General features: G+C 44.8%; 1 protein-coding gene across 1 annotated transcript in view; it reads right to left on the bottom strand.

Annotated features, from left to right (window-relative positions):
• Window positions 1–6897, bottom strand: part of CLIC4 (chloride intracellular channel 4) — a 60753-nt gene extending 53856 nt beyond the window's left edge. The window contains exon 1 of the mRNA XM_074976109.1: window positions 6711–6897. Within this exon, the coding sequence (XP_074832210.1) occupies window positions 6711–6782 (72 nt within the window). The 5' untranslated portion in view covers window positions 6783–6897. The remainder of the gene's footprint in view (window positions 1–6710) is intronic.
• Window positions 6898–25211: the final 18314 nt, after the last annotated feature.

The following is a 25211-nucleotide window of genomic DNA, read 5'->3' as shown; positions in this document are numbered from 1 at the left end:
ATTCATCGCTAAAAGAAAAAAATATTTTTAAAATTGGAGATATTTCAGCATTAAAAAGCTCACTCTCTGGAAACACTTCCAAATACAAAACAGGATCTCTCAATGAATTCAGCGAAGCCTCTGATATCAAACACAGTCAGACAGACACTGTTATAACATCCCACCTTGAAAATGACAATTTCTCCAGGGGTTGTTGCACCTGCCAACTGGAGAGCTTGACTGGATTTGGAATCCTTTCGATGAGGTAGTATGAAGCACCCATTTATCAATTAATAATCAATAACAGTTGACAGATTTATTAAGCAACTCCCCATTGAAAATGGAATTTGAAGCAAAAAACCCTACAAGCTTTCGGGAGTCCATGAAGAAAAGATATCTTTACTTTTCTGCAAAGCCTGTTGAAATGCTCTACCTTTTGCTTCCACTTACCTCTGTGAAGCTATTTTCTCTAAATTAGCTGCTTTAAAAAAGCAAACTTTGTTCCCTTCTAGATGTGGCACCACATCTCAGAGTAGCAGCCTCTGGAATAACACTCAGGCTCATCAGGCTCATTAAAAAAATGTTGAAATATGTTAGTTTTTATGTATGTGTATTCACATTTATATACTGATTAAAGGTTTTTTGTTTTTTTTAAACACATTTTACATATTTATTTTCTTACACACATTGAAAGTTTTTTTTCCCCTCCTCATATGAACATAACTGAAATTTATGTCGATTTGGATAATATTAGACAAGTTGGGGGGCACAAATTGCAGGGACAAAAAGCGGGGTCCCAATATAAAAATTTTGTTCACGCTGGCTCTATTAGACAGCCTTCATACACAGCTCTTTTGCGTGCCCTCTTAAACAACCCCTATAGTTTAATGTATTCTTGGGTTTCACGAAGGCGTGCTTCTCTTCGACTAAAGCATTACCCCAATACTTTAAAACAAAGCAAAATTCAGACAAGAAATTGAACCACACTTACCATAGGTTGCTTTGTAAGAGTTTTAAGCAAAGCACACATTTTGGTCTTCATTATCATAAGATGTCACTTGGGTCTTTTAAAAATATTTCAGTTAGACTACAGAAGCAGGCGTACTTCATCAATAATACATGCGAACTAGCTAAGAAGCTACACTGAAAGCACATGGGGAATGAGATGCAAAACCAACCAGCTCTTTTAGAAAGACTCAAACATTTGCAAGTTAAAATGGGCAGCAGGCAGCCCACCAGTGAGGTTAATGAAAAACAAATCATACAAACAGTGAAGTTATTCATTTCCAGAGACTGCCAGCATAAATTCTACAGGCGACATTGTGCGTAACTCTTCACACAGCACATTAATAACTCTGTACTAGACATTTCTCCTATTTTTACATCTAATGCTTACTTTGCAAATATGCCTCGCACATGAGACAAATATAAATACAGCCCCCAAACATAAATATTGTCTTGAAAGGAACCGTCAAATTGTTTTGATTATTCCAACAGCTTTATACAGTTGTACATGAGTGAAAGCTACCCATGTGTACACATTTTTCCCCAGACAGTTCTCTCACTGATCACAATCCAGGAAGATGTTTTTAAATTTTAAACCAAAATTTCGGGACTAGAGCCAGACTGAATTTAATGCTCTATAGACTTGTTTGTGAAATGTTAATTTATTTATTTTATCTCATTATGATTACTGCAATCTTATGTGTGCAGGTTATTTGGCACAGTCCTACAGAGCAGACTGTGTTTCATCAGTCTTTCCATTACTGTACTTTACCTCTATATTAAAAGCTTTACTGTGCAGTTTCAGCCAAAGATATCAATATTCACTTTGGATAGGATTACTTGCATTCCCTGTGCAACCTTTTAGTTTTACATTCATCAAGTGACTGCATATATATGGGGCTACATCTTCTGACTAACTGAAACACACTATATTCCCTGGTTACCGACAGTGACCAATGCCAGGTGCCCCAGAGAGAATGAACAGATAATTATGAAGTAACCCGTCCCATTACCCATTCCCAGCTTCAAGCCGGAAGAGGCTAGGGACATCAACCCTGCCCATCCTAGCTAATAGCCATTGATGGATCTACACTCCATAAATTTATCTAGCTCTTTTCTTTTAGCCGTTACAGTCTTGGCCTTCCCAGTATCCTCTGGCAGGGAATTCCACAGATTGACTACGTGCTGCATGGAGTACTACTTCCTTTTATTTGTTCAAATAACTCCTCTTCTGTGAAGGACCTGATCAAGGCTTTCTGGAAAACTAAGACTTACCAGCCTGTAACTGACAATCACTTCAGAGCCCTTTTTAAAAATTGGCATCACATTAGCTATCATCCAGTCAACTCATACAGAAGCAGACAAAGAATGTGTTACCAATTGCAGTTAATAGTTCTGCAATTTCACATCTGAGTTCTTTGAGAACTCTTGAGTAAATGTCATCTGGTCCTGGGGCCTGATTACTGTTTAACTTGTCAACTTATCAACTTATCCTGAAATCTGCTCTAATGATACCTCAATCTGGCACATTCCCTAGATCTGTACCAAAAAAGAATGGCTCTGGTTTGGAAACCTCCCTCACACCTTCAGCCATGAAGGCCAAAGCAAAGATTTAATTTAGGTATCTCTGCAATGGTTTTGAGTGCTCCTTTAGCATCTCAATCACCCAGAGACCCCACTGGGTGGTTAGCAGGCTTACTGCTTCTGATGTACTTCAAAAAACACAGCCATTACTTTGAGTCTTGGGCTGCTGTTCTTCAAATTCTTTTTTTTTGGCTTTCCTAATTACATTTTTACACTTCAATTGCAGGAATTTGTGCACCTTTCTATTATCCTTGCTTGGATTTAACTTCCACTTTTTAAAAGATGCCTTTTTGTCTCTAGCTACCACTTTTCCTTGTTTGTTAAGCCACACTAGCACTCTTTGCTTACTTATTATGCTTTTTAATTGGGGCATATGTTTAAGTTGAGTGTCTATTATGGTGTCATTGATATTTCCATGCAGTCTGGAGGTATTTCGCTTTTAACACTGTACCTTTTCATTTCTGTTTAACTAACCTCATTTGTGTGTGGTTCCCCAGTCTGAAAATAAATGTCAGTGTTGGGCTGCCACGGTGTTTTTCACACCAGAGGGATGTTAAATTTAACTATATTCACCTCTTGGACCAGATCCTACCTTCCACTTAAGATAAATCAAGAACTGTCTTGCCTCTTGTGGATTGCAGAAAGGAGCTGCTCCAAGAAGCAAATCATTCGAGGTATCAAAAAATGTTATCTATGCATACCCTTCAGCAGTGACATGTACCCAGGATGTGACAATCTTAACAGTCATGCTATTTTCTACCCAGCCGGCTCCCCACTGAACAATAACTGCAGGATAGAGTATTGTTTCCAGAAAGACTGATTTAAGCACAATACAAGACAGGTTATAGAGCATAGGAAGAGGAAACAGCTTTTTAATCAAGTTGTCAGGAAAAAACTTTTCCTTCTCTCCCAACAGATGTGAAATCATCTTAAGATTTCCCTGACCTAAGCATCAGGAAATGCCCTGGACCAGTTACTTTACTTATTTGTTGACTAAAGTCAAGATCAGGCTTTTTTATTTTTAAGTGACTAGGTGGATTAAGTAACACAAAATTCGGCATGACAGAGCAATTCTTCAGATGTGACCCAGGACTTGATTTTAACGGCAAACACTGTACTCCCAAGATTGGAGCTGTAATATGGTGATGTCATAAATTTGGGAAGGAGATATTCCTGGCGGTAAGCACTACTCAATTATAGCCTGGATTTGGTCACTCCAAATTCATGTCACAAAACTGTAACAGCACACATGTATTACATATACATATAAACACAGTGGAACAGGTCAATGAAAGAGAAACACTAAGTTCCCTGAAGTGTTCCCACATCTTTCTTGGCACCCGATTATGGAACGACCACCATATCCTTCATGAAAACATTAGTGCCTTTTTTCCATAACTCTTCATACATTGGATATCCACATTAAACTGATACACAGGACCACTTCCTAAAGACCCATCTCTGACCTGAAGTCTTTAAAAATCCCAAACAATTAATAATGGAGTCAGGGAGATAAGCTGGCCCATTATATTATATACTTATATAATTATCAGAAAAATGCAAAAGCAGATCTGATGTGGCTGGAACCTGGTAAAACAAATGTTTATAGTTTATTCATATTTGGTAGGAAGGGCCCCTTCTACTGGGTCATGGCATGGGTGAAGTGTTGCTAGAAGTTTTTAATGGAAATTTGCTAATGTTTCATTGTCAAAGACACTCAGTAGCAGATGAATGCTATCAAATAAATCAAGAAACACATACATATATTTGGTTCTCTCTCTTCTCACACTTTTTATATGACATCTGTCTTTGACTACAGTTACTCCAGGACAACCTATGGGATGGAATTTTCTAAAGCACCAAATGACTTAGAAGCTTAAGTCTTACACACACAGAAACTTAGGGCGATATTTTGAGTACTTTTATATGTTTGCCTAGCACAATAGAGTTAAAATCCTCATTGAGAATTTTGGATACTATTTTATTATTAAACAAGCATTATGGACAATTATGACCAACCATTCAAGCACAAATCACCTATATTTTACTGTTTTATTGTCACCATGTGTACATTTATGATTCAAATATTTTAAATCATAGAAGGGGGGAAACAAAACAGGAATTCTCTGCAGCAATGTCTTCTCTGGGTTGTTGCTGATATAGCTCTGGTACAAACAACTATGATACAAACTTTTAAACAATGGAAGGATTTTAGAGGGGAAAAAAGCTAAGTGGGCCACCTCACTGCACACAGCTCTATCACTGTGGCTGATAAGCCATTAAAAAAAGAAAAAGATTAAGAATCTTGCATTATACTCTCATGATATTAAACAGAAACCTCATCTGAAGGGTTCAAAACAGTTTTTAAAGTGGATTCCCCTCAGCCCACAGCATTTTTCCTTGAATTCACCCTACGGGTAAACAAAAAAGGTGCCACTTATCCCCATCTTCCCACAATCTTCTATCTCCACACCCTTAGAAGCAGAAGGGATGATGGTTCCTCTAGGACTCTTTCATGATGCAGCAAGATATTACATCATACAATGAATATGTTTGAGAACCACATTGCTTCTGTACTGTTTTGCGATAAGTGCAAATACATACAATACCACACGCTTCTCCCCTCGTCTAGAAGAAAAATTAGTTATGTATTTAAAAGTCTATTATGTTTCAATCAAAAGAGTTAAAATTGTTGCAAAGGAGTGAAAGGTTCTTAATGTTTCCTGATATTCCCAGCTGTATGTACACACAATTAGGAACAAACTGTAAAGAAGTGAACTGCTGTACATTTGTGATGTATTGAGGTATGGATAATAGAAGATATTCCTCACAATTTCAACACTAAGCACATTGTTTGCTATGAACATATTATAATAGCAACAGTTGTTCTCTTTTTCCTGATTGGTCAGAATGTTTCTGTAAAGCAGTAAATGTTCTTGGTATCTTCAAATATTTCTGCAGTTGGTATTCTTATTTGCTAAGAACATGTCAATATATGTACTGTAGGTCACATCTTCAAGATCTTTATGTAGCTGCCACTTCCTGGGAAATTTTCAAAATTTGGACACCCTTTTTTTAGTTGAAGACTACATGACATTCCCTTGTCCTCAAGCCTGCAGGCAATTTGCCCTTTCAACTGCAGCAAGAAGGTAGCCATTACCCTTAGGCAACTGAGAGCAAAAAAGCATTTTGCAAATCAAGAAAGGGTTTTGGAAACACCAGGTAAAAACAAAAAGCATTTCACTTGCCACTCTTCACACCAAGAGCTTGTGAGTAACAGATGATAAACTGTCTGCCTAACAGGATGATTTCACCCTAGTATTACTTCAGACTCCCTAAGTTCTGCCTCATCGACTTTCCATCTCTATTTCTATCCTTCTCTGAAGCCTTTGCTTCTCCGGGTCGCTTACACAAGTAGCTGAGAAAAGAACTAACCTGATTATTCATTCCAGGGGACGAGGGGGAGGTTCCACGAACACCACAAAATAAAGTCACTTGCAGCCACGTGGGGAGGGGACTAACAATGACTCCTGGAGACTCTTGGGTCAGTTTCCCCCAAAGACCCAGAAAGTTTCCAAATTTAATTAAGAACTTTTAATAAGCCTCTCCCCCCACCCCCTTTTAAGCTCCGACCCCCCCAATGTACAGCGACCCCGAGTCTGTGCAGCACCAGCCGCCCGCACCCTGCCCCTGGCCTGGGGCGGCGAAGACTGGCACACTGCAGGGCGGGGGGCAGGGAGGCGGCAGCGCTCCCAGGCTGGACGCGGGGGAAGTCCCCGCGTGCAGCGACCCAGCCCCGCTCCCAGGGACGGGGGATCAGCGGGGCTCCTCGAGGAGAAGGTCGGCAGTCGGGGGGGGGGGGGGGTCAGACGCGGAGCTCGGACGGGGGCCGAGGGGGCGCGTAAGGAGCTGGGCTAGTCCCGGAGAGCGGCTGTTGGGCCCAGGACCGGAGAAGGTTTAGGGCGGGGGCTCGGGCCGGTGCTCCCGGGGGGCTGAGGGAGGGAGGGGCCGGCCGGGGGCTGAGGGAGGTGACACAGGGGAGGGGCCGGCCGGGGTTCCCGGGGAGGCTGAGGGAGATGACGGGGGGGAGAGGCGCCGGCCGGGGCTCAGGGGACGGGGACGGGCTCCCCAGCCGCCCGTACCTTGACGAAGAGTTCGATCACCGGCTCCTTCTCCCCGTCCTTCAGACCGTTGACGGGCACGGACAGCGCCATGCTTCCCCCCGCCCGCCGGCAGCGCCGGCTCGCTCCTTCCCCGCGCGCCGGGAGCCACAGACACCGCCGCTCTCCGCGCCCGCCCGCAGCGACTGCGGAGGGGTGGACGCGCTCAGCCTCAGCCCGCTGCTCCGAGGGGGTGTGGCCTTTGCTCGGGGGGGGGCGGGGTCTGGGGATGGGCGTGAGACGGGAGCGCCCCAGGAGGAGGGGGCGTGGCCTGTGGGTAACGGACTCCAAGGGGCGGGGCTTGTGCTGCAGCTGCGCCCAGAGCGTCCCGCTCCTCCGAGCGCAGGGGTGTGTCCCCGCCGCGGGGTCCAGGCTGGCCCCAAGGGGAAAGACTCTGCTGGGGTTGGGGAAAGGGAAGGTTCCTGGAGAGGCGGGCAAGGGAGGCTGCCCTGAGGAGGGAGAGGTCTGATGGGGGGGGGGAGGGGAGGCGGCTGTCCTGGGGAGCGGGAGGGGAGAGAGGAAAGCTGCCCTGGGGGATTGGGTGTGATGCGGGGAAGGGGAGCTGCCCTGAGGGGGGAAGGGGGCGGATGGGGGGAAAGGGAGGCTGCCCTGTGGGGTGGGGTCTGATGGGGGGAAGGAAGGCTGCCCAGTGGGGAGAGGTGGGAAGGAGGCAGCTAGCCTGGGGGCGGGGGAGGAAGGCCATCCTCAGTGTGGGGGAGGGAGGTGGAAGGAGTTTGCTGTGGGGGATGCCCCCCAGTTTTTACGTTCTTACCCCCTCTTTGCTGCTCCCCTCCCCACCCCCCCGCCCATAGGAAATGCTCACACCACACCCTGTTCTAATTCGGGATTGTTATTTTTTGCCTAAGGTTGTTCTTGGGAGGGGGGCACTGCAGAGCCAGCCAGAGCGAGCCCGCTGCTGCTGGTGCACTGCCCGATGACCTAATGTCTGGGAGCAGGCACCTCCTGGGGCTGTGCTTGGCAGAGAGGAGGCAGAAAACCAATGCCCTCTTCTTCACTCAGACTACAGAGCTGCTGTTATGGCATGGGAGGTAAAACTACCCTCCAGCCCCTGGGAACCTCCATCCACATGCCTGTCAGAGGGAGTCAGGTGTATTTCACCCCAAAACAAACATCTGGAGCTGGAGAGAGAAATACACATTCCCTCAGCCAGGAAAGAGGTGTGGAGGAGTTTTTTTTTTAGTCTTGCATTTCTCTCCAATAGCAGAGCTAGGCTCTGAGTAGTCAGAGTGAAAGCTTTTAGGAAGTCTGGATTAAACAATAAAACCATTCCTGCTGCCTTTTCCAGTTTATTTACAAGGTTCACGTACAACCAACATAGCACAGCTCCAGTTACATTCTCTCCATGCAACTGAACAGTGTGTAGTCAACCAGAGAGTTCTGAATAGAGCAGTTTTTTATGCCTTCAGGTCTTGGCTTTTCATTGCCAAATTCTTGCACTTTCAGCACCCAAGCCCTTTTTAAGGGTCAGAAACTAAATAGTTTCTGCTGTACCACATTGCTTCAACTCAGTGGGGTTGCCTCCATGGGACATCCTGGGATGAGGTGCAGTAGGACCACATGGCCCCTGAAGTGACTTTGCATGTTATCATACAACTCTTCCAATTTGTGCTTCAGGGGTCCAAATCAGAGGAAAAATATTATGAAAAGAGTGGTGTTAATTTGATAGCCTCCCACCCCAACAGGTATTTTGAGTTTAGCAGAGTGGAGGCCATCTTAAAAAAAGGGGTTCCCTTTTTAAATGCACTTGATCAAATTTTCACTGAGAGTGGGAAAGAGGCAGGTGGTGTTTTCCTAGACCTTAAGGTGTAAAGGCACCATCATGCGCATCTAGTCTGAACTGCATGTGACAGGTCAGAGAACATCAGTCATTTCTGAAATAGATCCCTAACCTCTGGCTGAGATACTGAAGTCCTCAAATCTTGGTTTAAAGACCTCAAGTCACTGAGAATTTACCATTTACATTAGTTTAAACCTGCAACAGACCCATGACACAGGGGAAGAGGAAAAAATTCTTTCTGAGCTCTAAATAAGGGGATCAGCTAGACCCTGAGTATGTTGGAAAGACCCACCAGGCAGATTCCTGGGAAAGAATTCTCTGTGGTACTCAGATCCTTCCTCACCTAGTGGCCCATCTCCAGTAGTTGGGGCTTTTTGCTACTGGCAGTTGCTAATGGATCATATGCCATTGTAGGCGATATGAGTGCCCATCTCTAGAAGTAATTTGATGCCTGGTAGCAGGGTTGAGCAGTTGACCCCAGAGCATCTTTTCCAATTGACTTACAGGGGCTCTCTGCAGCCCTTCTTAACTAATTAATTCCTCATTAGAGTAAGTAAAAGGGATATGTATTTATTTAGCAAAAACTCTAAGGAATCCCTGTGGTTCTTGGAATGAGACATTCTAAATTAGAAGCAGATATATCAGTTTAGGACAGAGTTTGGCAACCTGCAGCTCTTTGAGGAGTCATTTGTGGCTCCAGACACTGCCGCCGCTGTCTCCTCTGTGGCTCCCTGCCCTGCTGCTGCTGAAGCAGTAGAACTAAATTTAATTGGTTTAATGGCCAGCAGAGTGGCAGGATGGATCTGGCCCTTAAACCAACTGAATATAGTTCCATTATTTGAGCGGCAGCAGGGCAGGGAACCACAGAGAGCCCCTCATTTGCCCCACTAACTGAGTGGCCATGGAAATCCTAGGCAGCATGTGCTGGGTGTATTCAGTTTGGCAGCTACAAGGAACCAAAGGGCAGGGTAATCCATTAGTTTTGTTAAAGTCCAAATTTCTTAGTCTAGATATTTCCAAGATCCAGATTCCAGAGAAATTAATACAAAAATTATAATAAAAAGATGGTGTGGTCTGTTCAAAAATGTTTGGCAGCCCAGCTTTGGCCCATAGTCTGCCTATTGAATGCCTCTGCCAGAGTCCAGCTGCTTCTGGGGGCCTCAATGAAGAATCGCCTTTGTGTTAACTACAGTCCATTCTAATCACTATTGCAAAAGACAGTGTAGTTGGATGTTGAGGGTGGAGAAAATTTACTCTGCTTTGGAAGACTGGAAATGAGACACACCAGCATTGCCAGTTTGCAAGGCTGTATCTTAATGAACTAGTACTTCAAAAATACAGTACAGAGTGATTCATGCCACTCAGCAGTGAAGGACTGAGGCATCCAGGCTTTGGTAACAGGATTTGGAGCCTTGTCTTGCCCCAGGTTGGTAGCATGTGAAAGTTATTACCATCCAATGACAGCTTGGTGACCACCTTGAAACAAACACCTTGATCCTACTGACAGAGACCAAAAACTACACGATCTTTACCAAATATTCATAAACCTGAATTACCCACCAGGAGAAATAAACAAATTGACAGGGCCGGATGAATACCCAGAGACCAGCTACTCCAAGATAGGCCCAAAAAAGCCAAGAACAGAATGCCACTGGTCATTACCTACAGCCCCCAACTCAAACCACTGCAACGCATTATTAAAGACCTACCACCTATCCTTAATCAGGATGCCACCCTCCAGAAGACTCTAGGTGACTGGCCTGTTGTCTCCTGCAGACAACCTCCCACCCTTATGAAGATTGTCACCAACAGCCACAGTCTATACCGCAGGAACACCAGTCCTGGGACTTTTCCTTGCAACAAAGCCCACTGCCAGCTTTGTCCACATATCTATTCTGGGGATACCATCACTGGACCTAACCAGGTTAGTCACAGAATCACAGGCACATTCTCATGTTCCTCAACTAACATCATATATGCCATCATGTGCTAACAATGCCCAGATGCTTTGTATATTGGACAGACTTCAAACTCTCTTAGACAAAGAATTAATGGGCACAAAACAGACATAAAAACACTCCTGATCCACAAACTGGCCAGTCTGTTAATGACTTAAGAGTCTGTGTCTTACTGAAGAGGAATTCTCACACTACTTTGGAAAGAGAGGCTGCTGAACTCTCTTATATATTCAGATTCAACACATTAACACGTGGTTTGAACTGGGATGTGAATTTTCTGGTTCATTATAAGGGCTCTATTGCATACTTGGCTTAATCTAATTCGTGACCGACCCCCCGCCCCTCTACTCTTTGATTTGCTCACATTGATAATTTTTTTTTCTGATTCGTCAACCTTGATTACTATTTTTGGTTCTCTATGCCTTAAATATTGAGCCTCTTCTGGTCTGGCTATGGTCTGAAGAAGTGGGTCTGTCCCACAAAAGCTCACCTAATAAATTATTTAGTTAGTCTTTAAAGTGCTACTTTACTGCTTTTTTACTTGAAACAAAGTTGGTTAGACCAGTTCCCAGCAAACTCACACACATCACAAGACCACCAGCTCTAAGGATGGCCTCAGCTCAGATGCCAAGGCCTGAAAAATGCTCATTCCAGAGGTAATGCCTCTGACTCAGGACTAGGACATACTCTGATGGGGCGTGCCTCGAAAGCTCCAACTGCCCCTGCTATATCTATTCTTAGACTAAATAGCTTCATAGATTCCAAGGGCGGAGGAAACCAATGTCTGACCTGCATAAAAGAAGCTGCCGAGCTTTCCCAGAATAATTCCTGTTTGAACTAGCACACCTCTTTTGAAAAAGTATCCAATATTGATTTTAAAACTGCCGTCATAGAGAACCCACCACAAATGGCTTGGTAAATTGTTACAGAGCTTAATTTTCTCACTGTTAAAATACCATGCCTTATTTCTACTGTGAATGCATCTAGTTTCAGCTTCCAGCGTTTGGATTTAAGGGTTTGTCTCTACTAAGCAGTGGAGCAATATCGTAGTGATGGATCCTCTGGCAGTTGATTTATCATGTCTGCTTAGCGCTCTCCCAGCACTCCAACGGGATGAGGAGAGTAGGCGGAGTCAATGAGAGAACTACAGCCACTGATCTTACCGCATGGAAAACATGCAGAAAGTCAGTCAACTTCAGTTACTCTGTTTTCATAGATGAAACTGCATATCTTAGATTGGGGTGCATAGTGTAGACTAGGCCTAGGACTCCTTCAGGTAAATGAATTCACCATCCTTCTAACAGGAGAAATGTTAAAACTGCAGATCAGTGTACCCTCTATTTTGTTCCCAATCCATGAGTGGAATAAATTTTGTTACATGCACTGAGGCATGTGTAGATGTGCACCAACCTTAGAAACACATGCCACCCACTGTGGGCAGCTGTGAGTGCTCTGCTAATAATCTGGGGAGCACCTCAATCTCTTCTGGGAGGCCACCCAGCCACTCAGGGAACACTGCTGCAAGATTTCTGTGACAGTCAAACCACAGTAAAAAACTTAGCTTACTGGTGAACAAGGTGATGCACACTTCTCCCTCAAACAGCACAGCACAGCACAGCACAGGAGGGCAACACTTTCAATGGAACAGCTGTCCTGTATAACTCTGCATTGAGATCTGCATTCTGCAAGCTGAGTAGTGCAGATGTTCAGCCACAAGTTCCCAAAGTAGCACTGCAGTACACTTGGTGCCATTTTACATTTTCATCAGCAACATAAATGAGCTCCAAAGTGTGCCAATTCCATTACTATTAATCACCACTGAGTTTCTTCTCTGTTAAAAGACAGCCTATGGCGTTGGCTTGCAGAGTGGTTAATGACCAGTTTATTTCTATCCAGTTGTATTAGCTGTGCCTGCTTACTAACATTCTTGAAGTTCTTTCACTTGTGAGTGACCTTTTCCTCTATTTCAATGCACTCTTTCTTGACCTCGTGTCTTTTCCATTAGAAGGGCGCTTCTTTCGTTAATGAGGTTCACAATGGCTTTGAATCTCGAAAGCTTTCAGATGTTTTCTATTTCTGTGATTGATAGATGTGTTATTTTGGAAAGTTTCCACAATAATTAATACTTAGCACTTACCTTCTAAATGTTTACAAAGTAGATCACCAATTCTCATGACACCTTTTGGTAGGAATAAATAATGTCAGCATTTAGCAGTAGTTGGAAATGAGTCAGAAAAGTAAAGTGACATATCCAAAGCTAAAGAGGGAACTGGTATCAAAGCAATTAGAACACAAGGTTTCCATCATCTATCATCTATGCTCCGTACACTAGGCTCCGCCCTTTCTGTTAACTGTGTTGTATTACGTTTGTGATTTCCATTCTACAGAACAGTTATGCCAGGAATCAGCAACCCTCTACATGGGTGCCAAGAGTTGCACACAAGCCCATTTTCATCGGCACACAAGGCGGGAGCTCTGCTCCGCTCCTCCTTCCCTGTGCAGCTAGGAGCTGGCTCAAAGCCATGCCGGCTGTGTATTACCAAGAGACCAGCTAAACGGTAAAGCTCTGCATCTGCTCCTGTAAGTAGGACTATTCATGACTTTAAAAAGTGTCATTGGCACTGGGACTGTAGATAGATGTCAAATGATCAAATTTCAGCACTCTGCCTAGGAAAGGTTGCTGACCCCTGAGTTATGCAATATTATGATTTTGCTTTTCTAGCTTCTTGACATTTATGCAACCACTTTCATCCCCAAATCTTAAAATGTTTTTGAAAATGAAAGGCAGTAAATGTATCACTTATAAAAAGAAATGTTTCCTCCCCTCCCCACCTCTCCATACACAATTAGCCTCTGGAATGCCTTGCATCATGATACCCCTGAGTCCAAAGGTTCAAAAAAGAATCAGCATTCAGAGACACTTAAGGGAATTGGGAACTCAGTTTCACTGAAATTAAGTAAGTGTGGGTGTTTAGGCTGTTTTGAAAATGCTTGTCTTTGTGGGTAATGAGACTAACCAAGAAAGGATTAAAACTACAGTCAAACAAGTTTGGCATACAACCAAACCCCATGTGTCAGAATGTATGCGAACCACTCACTGGTGAGCATTATGAGGAGTGTCTATGGCCACATTGTTCTGCAACTGCTTATTTGCAAAGGTTTTTTGCATCTTCTGCATCAGCTGGAGCGGACCACTGGTCTGGGGTGGCGTGGCACTTTTAGTGTTTGTGGCGTGTCACAGCATTCCTGTGAGCTAGGCAAGGATTCTCTGAACCATTTTAAACCAGAGCCAACTGAAGCAGAGGAAGAGACACACAGAGTAACTTGCCAAAGGCCATCCAAAAAGGTAGAGAATAAAAGCCAGACTCTGACGCCCAATCCTTTGCACTAAGCATTGAACCACACAGCTTCTCATAATTAAAAACTATTAACATTCAGCTGAGGTTAAATTCTTGTGCCCTTACATCTTATTATAGTGGTTTCCTCCTTATAATTTAAAATATCCCCACCCTTCAGGAATGTAGCCTCAGAAATTTCCCTCCTGACGTCCAGCTAAACCAAATACAGCTCAGCTAGATGTCAACTACTATCTACTATTTCACTACAGTTATATTGTTCATTATTATTTCATTACCCCCTTGTCAATTAGTATTGGTTTACTGAAACTTATAAGAGGTTACAGAGAGGTAGCTGTGTTCGTCTGTATCGTCACAAAACCAAAAAGCAGTCCTGTAGCACCCGAAACACTAACAAAATAATTTATTAGGTGATGAGCTTTTGTGGGACAGACCCACTTCTTCAGAATTTTTAGAGCTGAAGAAGTGGGTCTGTCCCATGAAAGCTCATCGCCTAATAAATTATTTTGTTAGTGTTTCAAGTGCTTCAGGACTGCTTTTTTGTTTCTAAGCAGTTGTTAGCCTGTCAGATTTACAGGGTTGCAGGGGAAGTTAGACTTTTGTGTGGCATTGGTCCCAGGCACATCACCCAATATTACTGAAAATACAGGTCCAGATCCCAAGCCCGGTGTACATCAGAGTAGCTCCACTCAGGTTGGTACAAGTAATGCTTTAGCCAACTAGGAACTAGCTGAGGATCTATTCTAGCCTATGTTATTTCATGATGAAACTGACGTCTAAATTTTGTGTCCCAGTCCAGCTGCTTAGCTGACACAGACCAGGTTAATACTCATCAAATAGAGCTCAAGGACAAGTAGTCCTAGGGAATTTATATCAGCAACTTTTAGCGGTGGCAATTGCAATTTAAGACTCAATTAGCAATCAACGTAGTTTCCAAGTAGCAACAGGGTTTTTCCTGGTTGCTGGCTTGTGTTGCTTACCCGAGGGATGGGAATTGATGTATTTAGTACTTAAATGTTTAAGTTCAACTTCTGCACCTGGGATTCAAAGGCATAAACAAAGCATGTGTTGTCTGCATGTTACCTCTGCTGCCTTCAGTCCCTGAATAAAGTTTCAGCACCCTGGGCTGCAGGAATGAACACAGGGCTCCAGTTTTCACCTTGCTTCTGTCTATGCAGATGAAATGTTGCAAAAAGCCAGCCTATGCCCTGCAATTGATTTTGAATCTTTGGTCATTTGGGAAGAGAGACAGGCTGCCTTTAAGATGTGCAAACTGAGCAAACATCCACCTGGGAGAGATTCCCACTCACTTCAGAAGCCCTGTGTCTCATGAGGGCGATTGGAGTGGAAGGTGAGTGAAAAAACTCACCGACAGATGCTCCCCAGTATCACTTCCTCTCAGTGATGGGGCAGTTAATTAATTGCCTGTTCCTCCCCTTCTGGTACCCAAGGCCCTGCAGCTCTTAATGCTGGCAGCCCTTTTGTGTTGATACTAAAATGGGCAGCAACCAATGTTCCCTATTTTTTCCCATCCATATGCAGAATAAGTTTTGTTATGCACACTGAAGCAGGGGCAGATGTGCACCACCAATAAAAACACATGCTGCTGACTCTGAATGCTCTGCTAATCAGCTGGCAGCACCTGCATCCTTCCTGGGCAGCCATCCAAGTGCTCAGCTTCGAGGGAACACTGGCAGCAACCCCTGGGGGGCATTTCTGCATGCCTTGCAGCTGCTGCCCTTCTTATGTCTTTTAAGATCTGCAATTGGACCACAGTGGGGAATATTTAGGTCAAAGGCTTCCACTGCACCCTTTGTACAGACAGAGACCTTATGCAAGTTTGGGTTTTGATTTTAAACCCCATCCTGAAGCCTGAATGAAACAGTGCATTGGTGTGAACTCTTTAAAATCTTAAAAGACACATCTCTTTCATGCTTTTAAAGACCAGCTACCAATGTGAAGGGCCAGAAGGTAGGGGAGACTTTGGCTTTATGAATAATCCAAAATCTATTGCAATTATTTTATTCCTTATCTTTAAAATAGTTTTTCCCATATATGTCAGAGCAAATTAGTTTACAAATTTCCCGTGAAAGGCGCTGCTGTTTCTCCATCTATTTTGATGCACATGGCATCATTTGAAAGTCAACAACCGCTTTTGTGTGACTTAAGTGGTAGTCCAGTGAGTTTAATACTCAAATTTAAACATGGGTGACAAAAAGATTCTGCAATAGAATTCCACTGCTCTGCTAAAAGAGGAAAAAAGTATTGCACACTAACCTGGTGAAATCCAATGAAAGGTTTGAACTCGGAAACATCTCGGTCACTGTACATGAAGTGTAACAAATCAAACACCATGAACAAGGGTTTACTTCTTATTTTGTTTCCCTCTTCACCCTTTGGAGCCACAGGGAATATCTGAGAGATGCTTTTAGACTAAAGGTTTCTCTAATAAACACTTCATGTAATGCCTAAGCAGCTCCCATGGACCAGTTTCTGGTTTAAAGTCTAAATTGAAGAAATGCTATTTGATGTTGCTTTTTAATAACTTACGAATTCTTTTACAAGGCCCTGGAGGATAAACCTGTGCGGAATACAAATACATACCCTAACATCAACACATCTTGTACTATGCTCTCTATTGTATGTGACCAGAATGTGGAAAGGCAGTTGTACTTGCCCTCTTTCATCAGCATGCTAACAGCATCTGGACAGGATCAATCCACTTAGAGGAATAGCAGCGAGTCAATCCATTTTCTCTCCAGGATGTTCACTAACAGTGCAGTAAAAAAATAAAAAACAATAGCCGTGCTTGCTTGATACAAAACTGTACAGCTCCATAGCAGATTCTTGCTAAGCCATCCAGATCTGTTACAGGACTATGCTACCTAAAGTTATAAGGTCCTCTCAACGCTGATGCCTTTAGTAGCTTCATCACCAACGTTCATAGCAAAGCTTCAAGCAGAGCAGAAAGCGCATCACAGAAATAGAGCTCTGTCCACTGTTCTCTGTAAGCTGAGCACTTGGGCAGCACTTTGGGATAGAGTCAAATACTGTCGTCTGATTAGCAGAGCAGCAAAAGGACTAACAGCCAGTCGCGTGTGTTTCTACTGGTGGTGCGCGTCTGCTTCTTTCATCCCCTGATTACAACTTCTGACCTGCCTTCTGCTGCAACTCAGCAGGTAAAATGCCAAGTATCAGATGTGTGTCTAACAAGGCACTAGGTTTTGGGGCATGTGCCCACATTGCAGTGTGCCTGTATGGCCCACAGGCCCTATAAACTAGGAGCTGGAGCTGTAGGGCATATGACTAGATGCAAGAATGGGCCCTAGAGGAAGCCAGGTATAAGACTTCCCCCTTGGAGGGAGGAGAAAAAGCCAGGCGAGACTTGGGACTGGTCTGTTCTGAAAAGTTACATTTCCCCAGCTATGTCATGCAGGGGTGTGAAAAATCCACACTTTGAGTCACATAGCTAAGCCGACCTAACCCCCTCCGCCAGCAGTGCTAGCTGGACAGAAAAAATTCCTCTATCGCCTCCTCTCAGGGAGGGGGATTGCAGCAACAGGCGAATCCCTACCATTGCTGAAGCATTGCAACTGTGCTCCTGGGGCATTTTAACGTTGCTCCCCAGGTCAGGGTATTTGGAAGGGTTGCTCCATCAAAACCAGAAGGGTCACTGAAAGAGGGGGCATGGAGACATTCTTTTCCAGATGTTGAAAGCTAGGAAAGCCTTTGGGTGGTTAGGTACCAGTAGTTAGTTTGCTTGATCTTGTTTTGGGGCCCGATTTAACAATAAAGTGAGCCCTACGCACAAGGACATGAGGCATTTGTGAGACTTTTCCCCTCCTCCGGCTAGTGAATCTGCCCCCAAATTAAGTGGGCTCAAAAGTTCTGAGGCCAAGGTCCAACAGGCTGTACAGAACCTCCCCTTATTGGGCATATAGCATCTGAGTCATGCTTCACAGTTCTCTTCTAGTGCAGACCTCCTGCCTGTCAGGAGGCAAAACACCAAGCCCCAACTGTACAAAATCTCCAGAGAGAGAGGGACGCAACCAGGGATTCAGCTTTGCCAGGGGAGAGAGGGGAAGTGGAGATGGCAGATTTAAAGTCGGGAAGAAGGAAATCAGATTTTTAAAAATTCCTAGAATGTGATAATTTGTTACAAAATCATGTTTCAGGGCTTTGCTGGCAGCCCCCTGTGACTCTTCCCTTCCTCTGTTAGCTACTCACAAGTCTCCAGAGACACTGTTCACCACAAGTGAGGCAACTGAATTCCACGGAGCCCTCCAGCCCATTCTGGTAACGCCCACGTCTGGGGTTAACTGTGCTTAGCACAAGGCATTAAACAAACACCCCTCTCAGAGCCAACCAGCTCGGGACTAATGGCTGAGTTGTACAGTGGAGCAAAGAATGGTTAAATTAAGAGTGTGGACTTGATTTCCTGCTTGTGAGTCACATGGAAGGGATGCTGTGGTAGTGAGTTATTCTTGAGGCATGAGAGAGGGAAGCATTGTTAATGGTCAGAGCAGGGAACTTATAGCCAGCAATCGGTGCCTTCTCAGGCTGGGTTTTACACAGAGGGTCTTTGAATATGTCTATGTGGCCATTAGAAGTGTGATCACCTGTGAGCTGAGCACTAGGGCGGCTGCCCAGGAGAGATTCAGGTACTGTCCCAGTTCACTGGCAGAGAACCCAGAGTGGTGCACAACTGCATATGCTTTGGTGCACATAAAATTAATTCCACCCTGGATAGAAATAACTAAGAGGGAACCCTGGTGTAATACATTCATTGCAGAATGCGTAGCTGTACCCAACTGGCTTTGCTCTAGCTAGTACAAATAGCAGCAAAGCAGCAGCAGAATGGACTTCAGCACAGATTTGCAGCCAGACAAGGTGCCTAGGGCAAGAGTACTTGTCCCAGCTGTGCAGGGCCTGTGCACTCTGAACTCAGCCCCGCTGTGCATACGCATTAACTTTAAATTACATGATCACTTATTTTTCCACAAGATCCCTGCCTCATGCAATGCCCATCATCATGGATCTAAAGACTATTTTAATGCACATGTACCAGGCCCCCATAATTCTGCCATTTTCTAAGTTCTGAGCACTTGACTTTGCAACCTTAGTATGAGTAATGTGGCCATGGTGTGTACAACAGTACACAGAATGCGGTCGTGAGGCTGGCAGTAAGCTACCAACCAGCTAGTGCTCTGGGAAAGGGACTCTAAAAAGAAGTTGGAAAGAAGGTTTTAATACTTGGGGTTGTTTTCACCTGGCAGGTTGTTATAGTTAATCTCACTGTGAATCATGATATTTCTAGACAATTTGTGCCTAGTTTCAATGCTATAAACGGCTGTTAGGTGTTCAAGCAAATCAGTTTATATAGCTATTTACAAATTTCACTGGCTCAAGACTGCTCGGGTGATAAAACATTTTGTTCCTTCCCTAAATTTGTGTAAGCAGATATGCAGATTTCTATAGCTCAGATTTGTCTTAACCTCAAAAGATGATTGTTTATGTAAATAAGCAATTCGAGGGTGTGCACCTGTGATCATGCTTTGTAAATTCAGATGACCCATTGTTTGCTTATTAATAATGAATAGGTGCATTTGTGATAATGCATATATTAGCATCAGGCAACGAAGAGAGCTGCAGCTCTTGGAAGGCCAGAAGAGATGCTTGTGAAGTCAGCTGCACTGATAAAGACAGGGCCGTTCCCTGGGACAACAAAGAGTTGGGGCCCCCAGAACATCACAAATTTGATTAAATATCATTATGAAACCTGGAGCCCTTTCAATTCATCAGCCCTAGAGTTATGCATTTATCATTCTCTTGGCTTTAGCTATAATCCCTGCCCCTCTCTCCCTTAGCCTGGGGGTGAAATTCACATGCACACACGATTACTTAGGACTTTGTGCCGAGAGCAGCATAGGGAATGTGGCTGGATATTATTCACCAATGTGATGAAGTGGGGTGTGTGTGATGTGGGGTGTGTGAAGAGCTTAGTCCCCTGATTAGGTTGTATGTGTTCCTGATGTCGTGTAGTAACCCCATGTGCCTGCCTCAGTTTCCCTAGGCACAGCATCAGTACATAGTGGTACCTGGAGTTTCAGTGTGATGACATCTCACACGTAAACAATGGCCCTCCAGGCTCTTTTGTAACCTAGGCTGTGAGGCAACACCCTTCTTCCCCAGGAAGCAGGACAACGGAGGGAGGAGTGGCCTGGCTGGTTTGAATTAGAACTGGGCAGTTGAAGAGGGGGCACTCTGATCTGGCTAGAAAGGGAGGAAGAAGGGCCAGGGCTCCAGCTCAGGAACAACTTCCAGGCCCCCTTTCCCCAGATGGATGGTACTGATTTCTGCTTTCTGTGCTGAGAAGTCTATTCTACGCTGTGTCCCTGTTGATTAATAAACCTTCTGTTCTACCTGCTGAATGAGAGTCCTCTCTGACCGCGGATGGGGGATGCAGGGCCCAGTGACCCCCCGCTCCATGACAAGCAGGTGAGGTACAACAAGACTCTTTTCTGTATGCTATTAGGGCTTATCTCCACGACACAAAGATCGATGCTGCAGTGATCGATCCACTGGCAGTCGATTTACTGCACCTGCTTAGACCAATAAATCAACCTCCGAGTGCTCTCCTGTGACTATATTACTCCACCAGAATAAGAAGAGTCGACACAGTCAATGGGAAAGCAGCGCCGGTGGAGGTGACCACATGGAAGACACCTGGGAAGCGGCAACTATACTGACTTCACTGCGTATCTTAGATCAACAGAGAGGGTATCATATGGCTTAGTGTAGACTAGGCCTTAGTGTCTACAGTGTGGTAGGAAGACAGCTTGACGCGTAAGACTGTGTATTGGAGCTCTGGTATAAGGCCTAGGCTAAAGAAATGGTCACAACTTGCTAATACAGAGAAAAGTGAAGCTGTGAGCGAGATGCAGACACTTCTCCCAGAATTTGACAAGCACAGGGCTGACATTGCTTGGCACAGAGCACTCCAGCAAGCACACTGCAGAAGGGTGGTACTAGAACACCTCCATACCAGCACACTGACAACAGGAACGCCAACCCATCAGAGAATCATAGATTCATAGATCACTAGAACGGAAAGGGACCTTGAGAGGTCATCAAGTCCAGTTCCCTGCCCGCCCAGCAGGACCAAGCACTGTCTAAACCAGGGTTGGGCAATAGTTTTTGATCAGTGGCTGCTCCAAGATTCTGGTAAATAGTCAAGGGCCACACTTTCCTACAAAGGGGGTATGGGATCTGGGATGGGTGCAGAAGGGAGCTGGGGTTGGGATGCAGGAGAGGGTGTGAGGGTCTGAGTGGGTGTTTGGGTAAAGGAGGGGGTGGTGACCTGAGGCAGGGTATTGGGGTGGAGGGTCTGGGAGGGAATATGGGTACAAGAGAGGAATGTAGGAGCAGGAGCAGGTTCTGAGACAGAGTAGTGACCTGGGGCAGGAGCAAGGAGGATGTAGTGGTTTTAGGTGGTGAGTGGAACCAGTCCTAATATGGATCCCTGCAGAAGAGAGGGGTCAGGATGACAGCATAATGAATAGAGATATTTGGATCAAATCAACATGGACAGGGTAACAGGAGGCCCCTGGAAACATCAGTGGGTGTCACCCTGATGTGTCTGAGGGTGGCAGCCAGATACATCAGGAACAATGCATCACTTGTTTGTATACGTGTATAAAGATGTATTTCAGAGGGGCTGTCTTCGCCTGGCTTAAGGGACACTAGAAAATCCCACCAGTGGTCCATTGTAACAGGCCTACACTTGTTAATGGTCTGATAGAGTCTGCCCAGTACTAGGTCTGGGCTTCGTTGACAAACTTGTCCATGTGCCTTTACTAATTTTGTGGTCTTATTGGGCAGTTTGCTCAAGGTCTGCTTCATGGGCAACCTCGCAGAGCCAGGGAGACACACGCAGCTGGAAATCCATCAACATCATACAGTACAACATCTACCAACATCTGACAGACTACCACACTGGCAGCATCTGTCAGCACCGACAATCGAATACTGTGTAGGCTTTCTGGGCCTCTTGCTCCATTTAAATGCAGGCCCATCACCTTAACCAACCACCTTCCCACCATATACTGGCCTATTTGGGACTGGCACCAAGAACCCTTCCATGATTTGTAGAGTGTTCTGCTGCAGAGATCCAGGATAGACCTATCCTAGGACTTAATTGAAGTAAAAGACTGTGGGGCAGCCCCTATCTACTGGGTGAACTGCAAACCTTTTAAGATGTATGATAACCTGCCATATAATCTGCCTATGTCAGATGCATGTAAGCTCCTGACATTGGCTGGAGGAGCAATATAAAAACTTTTAGCCACAGTACGCGCCCACGGCTGCAGAGTCTTATTTCAAACCCGACTGACTATGGGCACCACATTTACGGTTGCACCTGAGAATTCATTTTCCACAAACAGCCAGTTTCTCTCCAGTGCTGGGGATCTGCACAGGGAGGGGAGATGTTGCTGGCTCCAGCTCACCAATTCCCAGGCTTCAGGTGTTCCAACCCCAAGGCATGTTACACAACCCCAAGGCTGCTCTTATGACAGTGATCACTCAGACAGTCCCTGCTCTTATCTGTGTTTGCAGAACGTCGAGTACAATGAGGCCCATTCCAGGTTGGTTCCTGGGCGCCACTGTAATAAACATAACAATCAGGGTCTGTACATCAGCTGGGCACTCACAGCACTGAATTGCCTCCTTCCTCTACTTCCTCCAATGTATGATCAAGGCCCCTAGGGAGGAACAATTGGCTTAGGAGCCAGCTCTGACTGCTCCCTCCCCACCACCACACAGCAAAGGAAAGTCCACCTGGGAAAACAGGCTGAGGCTGTGGCCCTTTTGCATCCTTCAGGCAATGCAAAGAGGCTGGACCTAGGGAAGAGAATCCAGCTCTGCAGCTGTATTCATGGCCAAAGGCAAATTGAAGAAGGCCAATGGTGAATTTGTCCATGTGCCTGGGTTGTTGTTTTCTTTAAACAGTTTGGCAAAGGAAAGACTCAACTCTTCTGAACAGCCTCTTTGGCAGTTCTGCTTGGCTGCATGGGGTCCCTAAGTCCTCTCGGCTGAAAGGCTCTTGCATGGAACTGGAGATGGTTGCATACAGTGCAATGAAGGAACAAGCCCAGAACCACAGCGGGTTTCACTGGACCCAGGCTATGGCCACCTTGCATTTCAATGGCATGGAAAAGAGCAGACTGAGCGCTTAAGGAAAGGGCAGAAGCAGATGAGACTGCAGAGGAAAGTGATCGATGGGATAAAGAAGGGAATGGTAAAAGGAGGGTCAAAGTTATGTGGTGGGCTTAGGGCAGGACTACACTAGGCAGGTAAGTTGACTGTAGATAAGTCAATTCTAGCTATGCAATTGCCATAGCTAGAATTGTGCATCTGCAATCGACTCACCTGGCCATCTTCACAGGTGGAGGTTGATGGGAGAAACTCTCCCATCGACCTCTCTCCCTTACTGCTCGAGATATTGAGGAGTATAGGGGTCAACTTCTGATCCCAGATAGTTCAATTTTGCATGTTTCTACCAGGCCCTGACTGGGTCAATCTTCTTTATAGTCTAGATGTACCCTTTGTGGGGGAACATAGGCTAAGTGGTGAGCAAAGGGAATCTAGTCTGTTTCTTGCCCTAGCAATATCTGTACACAATGGCCACGTCTACGCTACAGTGATCTTCTGAAACAAGTTCTTCCGGAAGATCTGTTCTGAAAAAACTTATTTCAAAAGAGCGCATCCACACCCACCAAAGGGGATTGAAAGATCAATCTGCTCTCTTGCTTGATTGGCTCCACAGCCCCACGCTCTTTCAAAACGATGGGCGGGGGATCGAAAAATCCAGCGCCATGAGAACTGCTCTTTCAAAAAGACATCTCATAGAACTGGAAGGGACCTCGAGAGGTCATCAAGTCCAGTCACTCCAGCAAAAGTCATTGAAGTATTCAACAAAATTAACTGCTGATGATTCACCGGCACACGTAACACACTTGTCACAAGGACAGAACAATGATCACTGCAGATGGAGGCTCCATTATTCATGTATCAGAGTGAAACCCAATGCAAAAATATCTGCCTTACAAGGCATATCAACTTGTCATTCAATGCACATTTGTCACTGTTGGATGCTCTCCTGTAATAAGAACATAAGAATGGCCACACTGAGTCAGACCAAAGGTCCATCCAGCCCAGTATCCTGTTTGCCGACAGTGGCCAGTGCCAGGTGTCCCAGAGGAGGTGAACCGAAGACAATGATCAAGCGATTTGTCTCCTGCCATCTGTCTCCAGCCTTTGACTAAAGGCTGGGGGCACCATACTTTACCCTTGGCTAATAGCCATTTATGGACCTAACCTCCAAAAAATTATCAAGCTCTTTTCTAAACTCTGTTAGAGTGCTGGCCTTCACAGCCTCCTCCGGCAAGGAGTTCCACAGGTTGACTGTGCGCTATGTGAATTAAAATTTTCTTTTAAAAATTTTTTTGCAGAACCTTTCACCTCTCCCATTTGTTGTCACTGCTAAAATGAAAGAACTGTTAGCAGGATTACAAGTTACCTTCAAGTCCTACATTCCATGTAAGGAACAAGTATCCATTAATTACCCTCTCTCCTCATTAGCCAGTTGCTGTCCAAACCCTAACGACACAGTGCTATCAAACTAGCAAAAAGCACAACTCGAATCAAATCAAAATTAGATGCTAAATGGGGTGGGTTGAGGGACACACACAAGGATGGAGCTTAACAAAGAGATAGAGAAGTTAAGAGGCATGGGCAGAGAACAGAAAAGGGAGATTTAACTTGGAAAAGTGCAAGCTAATTCAGCCCTGAATCATGATCTGACCTATATTCAGTTGGGCATGTTTTATACTAAGGTTCTCCTCACAGGGTGATTGGCCCCTCTAAGAAGAGAAAGGCCCAGTCTGACCTGTGATTCATTAGCTGCATCCTAGCTGAGGCTGTAGGGCTGGGAGTCAACGGAACACCTGCAGAACACCTGGGCCTTAAAAAGCAAAAGCTCTAGTTGAGCTGGATACGTACAGGGGAAAGAACCTGGCTATTAGACAAATTCAGGGCAGGGGAGTTAGAAACTGCAGGGAGTAGAATCTCCAAGGAGTAGCTGTACAAAACAAAACAGCAGTCTTGTAGCACTTTAAAGGCTAAGAAAATGATTTATTAGGTGATGAGCTTTTGTGGGACAGACCCACTTCTTCAGTTCTGGAAATCTGCAGCTTCACAAAAAACAAGCAGTCCTGTAGCACCTTAAAGACTAACCATCTTATTTGTTAGGTAATGAGCCTACATGGGTAAGGCCCACTTCATCAGATTTGAAGGAAAAATAAGAGCATAA

Source organism: Carettochelys insculpta, chromosome 24 (genome assembly GCF_033958435.1).
Source record: "Carettochelys insculpta isolate YL-2023 chromosome 24, ASM3395843v1, whole genome shotgun sequence".
NCBI classification, from domain to species: Eukaryota; Metazoa; Chordata; order Testudines; family Carettochelyidae; genus Carettochelys; species Carettochelys insculpta.
Note: the sequence above shows the minus strand (reverse complement) of the source record. Positions and strands in the feature narration are given on the sequence as shown.